Source organism: Tiliqua scincoides, chromosome 3, assembly GCF_035046505.1.
Source record: "Tiliqua scincoides isolate rTilSci1 chromosome 3, rTilSci1.hap2, whole genome shotgun sequence".
NCBI lineage: Eukaryota > Metazoa > Chordata > Lepidosauria > Squamata > Scincidae > Tiliqua > Tiliqua scincoides.
Window position 1 is genome coordinate 207,210,592 of NC_089823.1, and position 15,087 is coordinate 207,225,678.

Sequence of the window (15,087 nt, forward strand, 5' to 3'; positions counted from 1 at the left end):
CAACCACACGCCGAGTAAAGAAATATTTTCTTTTGTCTGTCCTAACGCTCCCAACACTCAATTTTAGTGGATGTCCCCTGGTTCTGGTATTACGTGAGAGTGTAAAGAGCATCTCTCTTTCCACTTTACCCTTCCCATGCATAATTCGGTATGTCTCAATCATGACCCACCTCAGGGGTCTCCTTTCTAGACTAAAGAGGCCCAAACGCCATAGCCTTTCCTCATAAGGAAGGTGCCCCAGACCAGTAATCATCTTAGTCGCTCTATTTTGCACTTTTCCATTTCCACTATATCCTTTTTGAGATGTGGTGACCAGAACTGGATGCAGTACTCCGGGTGTTGCCTTACCATCGATTTGTACAATGGCAGTTGTACATTTTATTTTATGCCCTTCAACCACATGAGCTGTGTAACATGTTCTGTTCCCAAATTATGTGTATTTATAATTCTACCAACCAGACGACATTTATATAAGTCATAAAAACACTATTTTAACCACCAACTAAGAATTCTTGCTTAACAACCATTCACTTAATGACAGACTGCATATATTACAGTGGTCAAAGCACAATAAAGATGCTCTTAATGAGGCAATCCCCTCCCCCGCCCAGAAACGCCCCCTCCCCACACACCCCATGCCTACCTTTGCGGCTTGCGTTGGTGCAAGAGCGCCGACACAAGCAGCAGCGCAGGAGCCGCTGCGGAGGCTTCTGCCTGCCTCCACGTGTCGGTGCATCTGAATGTGCCAACGTGGCTCCCAGCCACGGAAGCGCAAACATGCTTTACAGCACGTTTGCAACCCTCCTGTGCAAGGGACTTGGGCCAGCATAAGGCACACTTTGGATTGCGCCCTTAATGATCTAATCGCATAATAACGGGGAGAAAGTATCCCTGTCATTAAGTGGCACACACCTGCACATCATAAAAGCTTTACACTGGGCCCGTGTTATCAGCAGGGGTTCCGTTCCTGGACCCCCCCCCCCCCCGCAGATGAAATGCATGGATGTTGAAATCCACAGATTTCAGGAGCGCTTTAAGACTCTGAAGGTCACTGGAGCAGTGCTCTGGATGCCTCTGAAAACTTCCTGAACCTGAAGGCAAAAAAAAGGGAACTTTCAGTTTTCACACAAGGATGTGCGGGCTTCAGAAAACCTCTGGAGGCAACCAGAGTACTGCTCCAGTCACCTTCAGAGGCTCCAGGTCAGCCCACACAACAGGTTTGGGGATCCGCAGATAATGAAATCCATGGGATCTGAATCCACAGACATCGCGAGTCACCTATATCAAGTTGCAAACCAATTTTCTTTAACTATTAAGCAAAACAGCTAGTATGTGTGCATGCTCAGGAAACTTGATTTAGACAAGAAAAAGTTTCAATTTAAATCATTGATTTAAATCAGTATGAAATATAATTTCTGAAATGTGAATCTGATTTAACTCAATCTACATTACTGTATGTAAATAAAAATAAGAAATATAAAAACAAATCCTGCACTCTGGCATACAATCTAAAGAACAAAACACGTATCAGTTTCCTAAAATTCGATAAAGAGCCTCTCTAGAGAAGGTACCAGATTACGGATGATTGTCAGAAATATAAAAACAAACCTGGAAAAGGCATTTCAGCAGACCTGAACCTGACACATTCAGTTCATTAGCCAAGCATGTATACTTGAATACATGCAAGAAAAGTATGCTCAGGAAGTACAGACCATCTGTACCTCACTGCTATCACAGGGGCAGGTGGAGGACAAGAGTTCTCTCAGGTACATATTATCTCAGCTTTCATTAATCTACTTGCTATCTGGTTGGCAACCTTCAGACTCGAAAGACTATGGTATAAGCCTACAGCACCTGGTATTCCTAGGCGGTCTCCCATCCAAGTACTAACCAGGCCTGACCCTGCTTAGCTTTCGAGATCAGACGAGATCCAGCATGCTATCTGCTCTTTGTCAAAATATAACATTAATTCAGGCACTTCAGAAAAACAGTGTACATGTATAATCCAAATTCAGTGAGAAAATTTGTCAATTGAGACTATTACACAGAAGGGGACTCTGGGCTGCAATTGTTTCAGTTCATCCAGTCTTGCATATAAGTGAAATTCATGTTTAATATTGCTAAACCATTGAGTCTCACAACCACATTCTGCAGTAAAGCTGTAGCGGCTAATTACTCACAATGTGAAAGCAACCATAGGTTTCTTTCTATGTTTTGAAATTTTCTATCAGATAACTCCAAATGAGCACTTGCATTTATGAAGCAAACTCAGAACACAAATGTTTCCAGAAGACACAATTTGTTCTCTGTTATTCAGAGAGCAAGTGGAGAATCCTGTGGCAACCTGACAAATGGTTAAATCCTGTGCATCCCCTGCTTGGATTTACTCTCTGTTAAATAAGTTTAGGATTATGCATATGCAACGGACACTGCTGGTCCCTGTCCCCCTCCCCCCAAACCTTTGACGCCGAGGGGAGCTATGCTCCCCTAGCCTCCGGGGGCTTTTCTGAGCCCCACAGAGACAATGCACAACTGCATGCTGCCTCTGTGAGGCTCAGAATGGCCAAAACTTACGAAAAGGTGTGACTTCCGCTTTCCATCAGAAAAGGGTGGGTTTCTACCAGAATAGTCCCCTAAAGCGAGGAAAGCTCCCCTTGGATTCAGAGGCTTGGGGGGGAGGGGCCAGCGGTGGCTGTTGCATATGCTGCCCATCGCTAAGCGACACATGACTGTATATACAATAATAGTCAAAAATTTTCCTGCTTGATGTTACTTCTGGCAGTGACATCTCTCCTAGGTTAATGAAATCATTTCCAGCAGGTCCCAACAGATTGTCATTCTAAAAAGTGGGTCCCGGTGCTAAAATGTTTGAGAACCACTGACATATATTCTAAACATATAGCAGAATGAGATGGTCAAATCCTGAGATGACAGAATAAACTACACCGGTGGTTCCCAATCTGGGTTGTGACCTACCAGCAAAGGAAGCACTTATCCCTGTCTTTAAAAGGCAGGGAGGGAGGAAGGCAGCAATGCAATCCCCAGGATCACACTGCTGCCAGAGGTTTGGGGAGCCTTGTGGAGGGCTCCACAGACCTCCCAGGAATTCAGCATGGGCTGGCGGTAAATAAAAAAACCCCTCCCGTTGCTGGCAGCAGTGCGATCCTGAAGACTGTTTTGCTGCAATCCCTTTGCCCCAGCAAATACTTGGTTCTTTGCACGTCAGTCTCACTCACTCACTCACTCACTCACACACTGCCCAATCCTATCCAACTTTCCAGCACCGGTGCAGTCACAATATAGCACCAAGGTAAGGGGACAAACTTTTCCTTACCTTGAGGAGGCCTCTGTGACTGCCTCCCCACCACAGAATGCAGCACATGCCCCATTGGCACAGCAGCACTGGCCCTGGAAAATTGGATAGGATCAGGGCTTTTTTTCTAATGGAACACAGGAGAACGGAGTTCCGGCACCTTTTTGCAGGGGCCCCTCTCCTTTGGAGGCATTCCAGGAGGGGGTGAGCAAAATAGAGGCATTCGCTGGGTGGGTGCTGGGGGGTGCAGGGCGGGCGGGCCCCTGGCCCCTGCCTGACCACACAACAACCCCCTCCTGCCCCCATCTCCAAGCTCTCGCCTGAGCCCAGCCCGTCTCCCCTCCCCCCGCACTCTACTTCCCAGCGCAGCTTCCAAGCCGGTGGAGGGCGCGGGTGACATACGCCGACGCCGAGGAGGAGGATGGAGTTTTCACACGCTAAGGGCAGGTGAAAAGGGATTCTACGTGTGTACAACATGCTGTCCTGCCTTGCCAGAGATCCTCCTCATCCTTCCCCCAAAGCATGCCCTCCGCCAGCCAGCATTTGCAGCTCCTCTCCAGCAATGCACAGCAGCTGCTCAGGGCAGCAGAGAACATACAATTGCATGCCAAGCGCCTTCCCAAAGACACAGAGTATACTGATACCTGAATTAAACCATATTTAATAACTTGTTTGCAAATGTAGCTGTTTCTATGTGCACCTAAGGACCCCTCTCGTGTTAGAATTCCTTTTTTGTTCTTACTCCCACAGTTGCTTAGAGTAATTTTGCTACATGGAACTCATGTAAGCCATTTTCTGGAATCCATTCACTGCTTCCTCTCCTCGAAGTAGTGCCACACTACATACTACATGCTACAAGTGCACCTGTATGTGTAGAAAAAGTAGCTAGGGGGAAGGGGATGTGGAGATTGACAGCCCAATCCTATGCATGTCTACTCAGAAGTAAGTTCATCTTTAGGGGGGAAACACATAAAAAATATTTCATTTCTCCAATAAAAAATGGTTTATAAATATAAACAAACAAACAAACAAATAAAAGATTAACAATTGTGAGTTCCTGCACCTTTTTATTTACAAAAAAGCACTGGATAGGATTGAGCCGTCACTTGAATCTTGAAACCTCACTTACTCACTTGAATGAGAAGGAATCTAACCCCATCTATTTCTTGTTCTATTAGCTTTCTGCTTGCAGAGAAATTTTTCCTAGAAGGAACATTCAAAAGTGTGCGGAACACCCAGCGTCTAAAGTAGTACATTCCATTTTACCACTTTATTTGCATCTCATTCTGATGCATGCGTATGCTATTTAAATGCCAGACATTTTTCTTCCCAGCCCACAGGTGCACACATTTGATCCCTGTTACATATATGGAACGTTGGGCAGAAATGGCTTAATCTTGATCTTGAAACTACACTTCGAATAAGGATATAAAACTTAACTGACTTCAGTGAGATTTACAAGACTGTAATATATTTCTGCATCACAGGTTTTATAACTTCCTTTTTAAAATACTGTACTACCTTATCAAGAGAAACCACAGTAAATGCTTCTTTTTTAAAGCCCCTCTTATTAAACAGTAAATATTGTTCGTGAAAATGACAGAGGTAAATATTTGCATGAATACATTGAACAAATCTGATAAATCACACCAATCATATTTCTGTTATTTAGAACAAGAAAGTCGCATATCAAGTCACTGTTGATAGCTAGTACCTACCAAGGGCCTAGTTACACATTACTCAAATGTGTAAAGTGTCCTAATATGTAAGTGTTCTGTTTTGTTTTTTTTAAATACAATGGTTCAGGAGTACCATTGTATAGAATTCTGTATAAATAAAGTGGATAGAGAGATGCTCACATAACACCAGAACCAGGGGACAGTCACTAAAATTGAGTGTTGGGAGAGTTAGGACAGACAAAAGAAAATATTTCTTTACTCGGCATGTGGTTGGTCTGTGGAACTCCTTGCCACAGGATGTGGTGACGGCATCTGGCCTAGATGCCTTTAAAAAAGGATTGGACAAGTTTCTGGAGGAAAAATCCATTACGGGTTACAAGCCATGATGTGTATGAGCAACCTCCTGATTTTAGAAATGGGCTATGTCAGATGCAAGGAATGTCACCAGGATGCAGGTCTCTTATTATCAGGTGTGCTCCCTGGGGCATTTGCTGGGGCCGCTGTGAGATACAGGAAGCTGGACTAGATGGGCTTATGGCCCAATCCAGTGGGGCTGTTCTTATGTTCTTATGTATAGAATTCTATGCAGTGTATACTATGAATTTTAAATGTCTCCCTATTTTAATAACTTTCAAAATTTCATATAAGATTCAACATCGTAATCACATATGTTTTTAGTCTCACATCAGGATAAGTATTTCTCTCTAATAAAATTTTCCAGGTTTGGAAAGTATCAGGAACCTAACATAACCAGAAAATCCTGCAAGATTTAAAGAAATACAGTTAACAGCAATTAGACTTTGCTCAGGTTTCGACATCTAAATCTATGGCAGAATTATCTTACTCAAAATGAAGAGTAGTGCATTTCACTCTTTCACAACAAACATACAAATGCAAAAACAGACTTTTTACAACAAACGATAAATTACAGTATATATCATTTTAAAGACGATCAAACAATTGGAATAAAACACTTCTTTGTTTTTACATTGACAATACAGGGTTATTATTATTATTTATTAATAACAATACAGGGTTATCATTATTATTTATTATTAACATTTAATAATTAAATAATTATTATTATTTATTATTTATTAATTTAATTAATTAAATATTAATTATTTATTATTAATGAATAATATATTATTTATTATTAATTATTATTATATTATTAACAATATAATTACTAAATAATAATAATTTATTATTATTTATTAGTATTATACTGTTAATAAAGAAAGAATTCACAATAAAAAATTCACAAAGAATTCACAATTCTTTCTTTGTGAATAGAAAGTTCACAAAGTGGTTTACAGAGGAAATCAAACAAACTAATGGCTCCCTGTTCCAAAAGGGTTCACAATCTAAAAGGATGCAATAGAACACGAGCAGATAGCCATTAGAAAAGATAGTGCTGGGGTGAGGAGGGCCAGTTACTCTCTCCCCCGCTAAATAAAAGAAGAGCACCACTCTTGCCAGTGGTGTCGCGAGGGCTGTGGGTCGCCCCAGGTGACGTGCAAGGGGGGACACGCACTGGGGGGATGACGCACTAACATCGTGGTTTTAACTAACCCGTCATGCCATACACCGTTGGATGCTGAATGTCCAACAGAATGCAATGCAAAAAACCAGAGTGAAATAGCTCCTTTCGTTCAAAAGTTATGGCCATAAAACCAGAAACCAAATAATGCATGGAGCCCTCTGGAAAGTGAAACCAAGCCATATCGTGCATTTACTCGTGAGTAGGCAGACTTGCCTTAATGCATTGGAAAGGGTAGGCAGAGAGGAATTCACCTGGATGGTCCTGATCCAATGAATGCTGCCCCAAAAAAACACCAGAGAAGGAGGTCCCTCCCTCCCTCCCTCCCAGCTGCGAAGTATTGAGCCCTATGGAAAGCAAACTCAGCCACATGGTTGCGTTTACTCACTAGTAGGCAGACGTGCCAGAGGAATGTGAGGCCACCAGAATGGTCCTGATCCGATGGAACTGGAGCACAACAAATGCTCCAGAAGGCAGCCCCCCCCACCACTAAAAAGGACACAAAAAGAGGTTTGAACTGGTAAGCTGGTACGTTTTCTATTTTGCACTTGCAAAGCCAGGTGGGTCTTTATCTTGATATGCTTGAAATAGAAGAACTTTAAACTGGGCACTGGGGAAGGCTGAAAATCTCACTGATTCTTTTTGGGAGGGTGTTATTGCAGGCAGACTACAGAGAAAATTCACTTGGTGGAACAGGACTGGCTCCCCCTTATTTAATCATTTCTTTTATTTTAATTTGCTTGATGATGTCACTTCTGGCCATGACATCACTTCCAATGGCTCCTGGACAGATTGTCATTCTAAATAGTGGGTCTCTGTGCTAAAAATTTGAGAACTGCTGCAATAAGGTGTTAGTAAGTTGACACCTAATAAGTTAGAAAGTTGTGTGTGTGTGTGTGTGTGTGTGTGTGTGTGTGTGTGTGTGTGAGAGAGAGAGAGAGAGAGAGAGAGACTGACTGACTCTACAAGTTTTCAAAATCACTAAAATCAGAGTTTGGAGGAATAATACCATCATGTTATATATCAAAATCGCACTGAAATATCTGTGTTCTATCAAAAGGTACAGCCAAAAATCCAGTGGGGGCAGGAAGATGGTACATCACCATGCCCACCACCTGGGGTGTTGCCCTGCCCACTGCATGGAGTGATGCGCAGGCCTCCTGCACCGGGTGACGAATTCTAGTGACACCACTGCCTCTTGCCCAGTTAGCAGGGGATTATTAAAAATCACCCAATCAAATATCAAATCTGCTGCTTTGGACAACTGTAGCTACTCTTTTATAAGACATTAAAGCCTCACTATGTATCTCTTTAACAGCACACGTTTAACCATATTTACTCAGAAGCAAGTCTGTGTTCAATGGTATGAATGTGTGTGTAAGACTCATATATGACTTTAGAGTTGCAATCTCTTTCAACTTGCAATCTCTTTCAACTACCTTGTTGAGAGTTGCAATCTCTTTCAACTACCTTGTGTAAGATTAGCAAGACTACCAATTCTTTATACAAAGGATCAACCCATGACAAATAGTGACATACAGTACAATCCAAGATGTGTTTAATTGGAAATAAATTGCACTGGGAGCTAATTTTCAGCGAAGTTGCAGTGAACTTTGGGGGTTCCCGAAGAGACTGCAAAATAGATATGTTTTCATGTGCCTAAACAACTAAGGCACGCTTCGGTGCCAGGAAGACGGTACGAAGAGCTGAGAGCTTGAACGGGGGGTCCTTAGAAACAGGCAATTTCAAGGATTTCTCTCTGTTTTGCTCTGTGCTGAAGCATATCTATCCCGGGCGCCATCTTTGAGAAGCTCGGAGAGCTGAAAACCCGTCCTCCCACGGCCTAGATACAACAACATCGCAGCGAAAAAAGCTATTAAGAGTGAGTGAACTTGGCTGGTTAAAAAGTTTTACTGAGAACTGTAAGTAAGAAGTCTGGAGGAGGAGGAGATAATTCAAGATTATTCACGCTGGCCATTAGCCACCCAGGGGGGGAATAGGTGAATTGGTATTTCTCCTGCTGGAGTAAGTACAAGATTATATTTTTTTTTAATGGTATGTACCGAAGAGAAATAAATAAGTAATCTTCAACGAAGGAAATAAAGTTTACCTTCATTTTCCCAGCAAAAAGCCTTTATTTAAGCCTGGACACTGCTGGTTTCGGTTTCGGTTTCTCAGCAAGAGGCTTGAATTTTTTTTCCCTTCTTTTGGTCATTTAAAGGCATACTAACCTAATTTGACTGTGGATTTGATTGACTTTTTTTGGATATAAAAATTTGGAAAGTAGCCCTGGATACAAAATTAGAAAGTAGCCCTGCAGGAAGTGGCTCGAGTTGGTGTTGATAAAAATGGCTTTTGAAAATCTAAAAGATGATCATGAAAGCCAGGCCTTGTTGGTGGACTTTCTGATGGATTTTAGAAGATAAATGGAGCAACAAGTCAGAGAACTCTCTGAACAAATTGGGCAAATAAGCTCCTCCCTTGTAAACTCGCGGGAACAGATTATAAACAATAGAGAAGAAAAAAGAATGGATCAGATGTCAGGTGAAGTTAAAGAAGTGGAGTATTTTGAAATGGGGCACGAGATGGAAGAAGCAATTGTCATAACTGGGAATCTTAAGGAAGAAAAAAGACGAAATGTTCAGAGAGCAAGCTGTCTCAAGAAGAGGAAGAATTTATGGATTGAATTCAAGAATAACAGAATGAAAAAGAAGAAAGAAAAACAGAGGGGGGGACTTAAGAAGAAAAAGAAGAAAAAGAAGAAGTGGAAGAACCAGTAGGAGGACTAAGAGGGAACACCAATAAGATAGAGTACAAAGTAAACAATAAGAAGAAGGGCGAAATGGTTGAATAATAAATAGAATTTTTTTTTTTTTAACATATTAAATTAAAATAGGTGCAAATGAAAATTTGAAATATAAATATTGCGGAAATGAAGTGGTATTAAGATAAATATTTTATTAATTAGATTAAACTAAAGTGGATGAAAAGGGAATTTGGAATATAAGTATTGTGAAAATTAAAGTGATAAATATATGAAATAAATTAGATGGAACTGCAATTTTGGAATATATGTATTGTGTAAAATATAGTGGTATTAAGACAAATAAAAGGGTTATTTTATAAAAAAGAAGGTAGATAAAATAAATTATAGATGTCAACTTATTTTGGAGAAAATATTAAACCTGTATTTTGGGTTAATAAATATGTGGTGGATAAGCGAAGTATAATATTATTGTAATTGGAGATATTTGTTTTTAGATGTAATATTAGAAATTAAGAATCAGATAAGAGATTGTATTTTAGAGGTTAGTTTAGTGGTAAGAAGAGTTTATAAGTAAAAATTTGAAGCCTTTTTTGATTGGATAGTTATGGAAAATGATGTATAACATGTTATAAGAGATATTGAAGGAGGTAATACCATGGTAATTGGAGACTTCTTTTTTAGATGTTATATTAGAAATTAAGAATCGGATAAGAAAGATTTTATTTTAGAGATTAGTTTAGTGGTAAGAAGAGTGTTTAAGTAAAAGTTTGAAGTGTTTTTTTTAATGATGGGATAGATAAGGTTAGAGGAAAAATATGGAGTGTTAAAGTATTAACCAGTTGGGTTAAAGAATATGATAATTTTTGTATTGATTATTAATTTCCTTTGGATTAATGTTTGTTGTAATCGATGGCCACCACCCTCGTGTGTAACCTATGTAGTCCTAGCCCTAAGTCTATCCAATTTTCCTTACCTGTATCTGTAATAAATAAATAAAGCATTAAAAAAAAAAAGGAAATAAATTGCACTGAATTCAGTGAGTTACTTCCAAGTAACTGTTGATAGGATTGCAGCCTTAGACTTGCTGCTAAGATAGGCAAAAAACAAAAGGGAGAATGTTTGGGTTCACTAATCTGAATCTTGCTAAAATTATTCTGGCAGTTCCCACATTTCTACAATAATTGGCTCAAAGTCAAGCCATTCTACAGGTGAGATTATCAACTCTGTACTCTAACCAATAGTAAGCTAGAGCCTTCATTTCATGGGAAGCGCAATCCTAACTCCCCTCACAGTGATGCAGTGATGCCATCGCAGCTACCACTGTATCCTTCATGGGAGTTTTGGCCTCTAGAAGCCTCCTTGGGATAAGGGAACATTTGCCCCAGGGTAAGTCCCAGCAGCCACTACAGAATCATAGAGTTGGAAGGGACCTACAAGGTCATCTGGTCCAATCCCTTGCCTGTAGCAGGAAATCTTCCTAGAGCATCTCCAGAAGGTGTTTGTCAAGCCTCTGCTTGAAGACCTACAGTGAGGGAGAATCTATCAGCAATCTGTTCTACTGCCAAACTGCCCTTATTGTCAGGAATTTTTCCCTGATGTACAATTGGAATCTCTTCTCTTTGGCTTAACTCGTATCTGCATCACCTCAGCAGCTCGCACAAGTCCACATGGAGCCATGCAGGCTGCTCAGGCTCAGGAAGGGGGTTAGGATTTGGTGGGTGCCGCTGTTGCCAAACCTAATGGGCCCAATCCACCCTTCTCCCCACCCCATCAACCCCTTTTGCCCTGACCCTGCAGGTCCCACCTCCCCCACTGGCCTACCTTCGGCAGTGGACCTTTGGCCATCTACTAATGACTGGGACACTGCTCTGACCTGGTCCTCACCAGCCCAGCAGCATCAGGGGCTACTTTATGACAGCCACTGTCAGCGTAAATGTGCATTTCTTTAGCAGAAAGGGACCACAGCATTGGGCCTTAAGAATTACTCAGTTCTGAGCCCTTTGTCTATCTGCACTTGTAGTGCCATAATATGCATTTCCCATTTACAGTCACATGCAAAATTACAAAGGGCCTTCCACACTGCAGAGGATATAGTGGTCTGAGGTGTTTGCATTGTGATGTGTCCCCTCCTCACCACTGGGTGGTGCATAAAGGAACATCACTCAGATTAATCATCATCATCACTCAGATTAATTGAACAAAGTATGACAATTCCATATCACCGCTCCCCCAGGAGGGCTGTCGTTTACAATATCACTGCTACACTTTACAATTACACACACACACACACACACACACACACACACACACCTTATGCTGGATTTAAAAAAATTATTTGCCATATATGGCAATGACCAAGTGGAAACTCACAGGAAAATGGCTTTCTGCAATTGTTGCGAAAGTCACACAATAATCTAGTCATTCAAAATCAGTTAAGGCAGTTTTTAACAACTGTGGGCAAATGTTGCAAATCCATGAGAGTAAAGCTTGCCTAGGATTAACTCATCATGTATAGTTATGAGTGAATCATCTGAATCCACCTCTGCCCACTACCAAGGACTAGTTTGGGCAATACTTAAATTGCCATCCGCCCTGATGTGATTTGAAGATATCTGCACTCATAGTATGTTGGTTTGGACAAACTCATTACACTACACAATTAAGAAAACTGAACTGAATTGACCAGGAAGCAAGAAGAGGGCTAGAATGTGTGTGTCTTTAATTATGTGGGGCAATTTAAGTATCATCTGAACTGGCCCGTTTTAAGGTTGCACCAACAATCCTGCCAAATGTTTAGGCGATCTGGAATAATTGATCAGTAATATTTTGTCATCACAGACCTGGGACACATTTTATTGCAAAAAATGACTGTGCTGCACAGTTTGAACAGATGGATGAGATCTCTATATTAAGCCATAGAGTCTTGCAGATGGGCAAAAACAGAACAAGAGCTTTTTGATCTTAGAGACTAACCAAATCTGCCTTGGGAGTTCTATGAGTGGAACAATCCCAGAATCTTTTTTTTTTTTTTTTTTTGCGCAAAGTAGCTGCAGGATGCAGCAATTTAAATAGGGTTTGCAGCATGGCATGTGTATGCATGTGTACATCTAGCCCTATGCCCCTACACTATGACCTCAACCCAAATCACCTACCCTCAAAGCTGTCCTTAGCTGTGGAGCTCCCATTTGGAGCTAATAGCAGTTTCCAAAAGGGTGATTTATTTTAACACTGTTGTCATGGTTTTATGGCCATCAGCAAGGAGAATATGAAATACGTACAGTAATTTGGGTGCGATGGGAGCAGTTGGATGAGATCTTCAGTTGAAAGCAACATTTCCATATCAGAGCATTATATGAGAAACAGAGGGATAAGGTCCTATTGGCATTAAAACCCAGAATATGACATATGGAGAACTTTTGACTCAATCAGATTCAACCCAATGGGACTTACTTCTGAAAAGACATGCACAGAATTACACTCTAAGAGATCTGTCAGCCAGGAAGTTCTTGTTTCAAATCTTGCCCCTACCTGGAGCTCACTAAGAAATAAGAGACTCAATTTTTAACGGTTTTTATTACTGTTAAGCTATCTTGGCTGCCTCTTTTTAGAGAGAAATGGCAGGGTATAAATATTTCAGATAAATCAGGTCGTTAAACCTGCTGATTCAGAAGTAAATTTCATGGATCTTCATGGGACATTTCTGTGAATGTGCATAGAACAGTACAGCTGGAATTCTATGCACATACATCTAAGAATAAATCCTACTGAACTAATTGAGACTAACCTCCGAATAGACATACACGGGATTGCACTGGCATGTGACTTCAAGCAAGCCACGGGTCTCAGCTAAGTACTACGCCTATTCACACACAGGGATAAAAATTACAAACCTAGACCTATCTTAACTATAGTGTTGCAAGGTTATTGAGATAATGTGTACAAAGTGCTTTGATCCCTCAAAGTGCTACACACAGACAGCCTATCTGAGAGGCCAACTGAGACAGTTGCATTGGGCAGCAGCTTACTGCTTACAGCTTACTGCATTGGCTTACTGCTGTCCTTTCACTCACCCCCACAGTTCGTCATCCCACTCCCTGAATTGGGAAAGTAAGAGGAGGGACTAAGTGGCAGAGGAAGCTAGGAAGAAAGGACAGTCTTCAGTGCTCTAATTCATCACTCTATTCTCCATCCTCCTCTTCCATTTCCAATCCCAGAACTAGGAGAACCAGAAACTGGAACATCACCAGGCGTGGAGAGGAAGCATTTGGTATGAGATCTCAAGGATAAAGAGGTCTAAGGCCGGCTCTCATACATGCATGCTACATTCAAGGAAAGGGCACTTCCAAACGGAGTGTTTAGGCTGGAATTGTCACACATAACCCTTGGAGGATGTTCACGCAGCAGCAGCAACATCCATCTGTTGCCCACCTGTTTTCCCTACACTTAAAAGCATCACATTTGTCCATGCAGAAAAACTGTCCATCAGAGACCCCAAACAAGTGCTTCCCCACAAACACACACTGACAGCAATGCGGAACAGACGCTGTAATTCCACACATGCCTGCAAGTCGAGAAGCAGCAATTGACAGGCTGACAATTCAAGAGACAAGTCTGGAAGTGTCATTAGTGAGCAAACTGCTGGACCACAGAATTCAGACGTGCCAGCAGAGGCATAGCTAGAGGGGGGGCAAAGCACTAAGTTTTCCTGGGAGCCTAACTGCTGGGTGCAAGCTGCCCCTTCCCTCCCCTTTGGAGCCATTCCAGGAGGGTGGGATCGTTTGCACCCTGGGGTGAGGCTCCCTGCAAAACTTAGTGCTTTGCACCCCCTCTAATTACGCCACTGCTTGCAGGTCTGAATTCCCTGTGATGAGCCTCCCTGCAAAACTTAGTGCTCTGCACCCGCTCCAGCCACGCCATGCCACTGCTGTCAGGACCAAATTCCCTGCGGGGAGGCTCCTTGTAAAACTTAGTGCTTTGCACCCCCTGTAGCTATGCCACTGCTTGCAGGTCCGAATAGCATGCAGGGAGGTTTGCAAAACTTAGTGCTCTGCAGCCCCTCCAGCCATGCCATGCCATGCCATGCCATGCACTGCTGTCAGGTCCGAATTCCCTGCCCAACTTTGGGCTTTGCACCCCCTCCAGCCAGGCCACTGCTTGCAGGTGAAAGGGAAGGGCAAATCCCCCTCCTGGTCCAGGCGCGCCCTCCGCCAGCACCGCTGCCTAGCTCGAGCCGCAGGGCAGGACCTGCGCGCGGAGCGGGCGCTCCCCCCGGACGCATGGAAGGCGGGCGCGCCTTTCCCGCCTTCGCCGCGTTGCCCCGAAGAGGCGCACTGAACTCACCCTGTGCTGGAGCCGGCCAGAGTTGGCGAGGGCGGCGGCGGCGGCGCTCTGGCGCAGCTCCTGTGCCAAGCCGGGGCGCAGCAGGCTGCGAGTGAACCTCCGCGTCTTCTCGCCAGCCATCAGCTCCCCCCGTCCAGCTCAGCTCCTGCCGGGGACTGGCAGCCCTCCTACCGCACAGAAGCGCCCGCTGAAGACGTTTTCAGGAAGCGGAACTCGGGGCTTCCTTTCCTCCCCTCTGCAAGCGGAGGCGCGGCGCTCTCGGGGCGCTCCAAGCGCGCGGGGCCGGAAAGGTGCGCAGGGCCCTGCGCTCTGGCTCCGGAGCGGAGAGAGCCGTGCTTGGCTGGCTGGCTCGGCCGCCCACGCAGCCCTTTCGCCTCTCACTTGGCAGGCACCAAGCAGGGGCTCCCTCTATTTTGGTGTCAGGCACTGACCAGAAAGGCAACTG

The 15,087-nt window shown here is 43.1% G+C and overlaps 1 protein-coding gene across 1 annotated transcript in view; it reads right to left on the reverse strand.

The window, feature by feature from the left end:
- DOCK10 (dedicator of cytokinesis 10) overlaps window positions 1-14,762 on the reverse strand; it is a 230,435-nt gene extending 215,673 nt beyond the window's left edge. The window contains exon 1 of the mRNA XM_066622585.1: window positions 14,643-14,762. Coding sequence (XP_066478682.1) covers window positions 14,643-14,762 — 120 coding nt within the window. The remainder of the gene's footprint in view (window positions 1-14,642) is intronic.
- Between the last annotated feature and the right edge of the window lie 325 nt (window positions 14,763-15,087).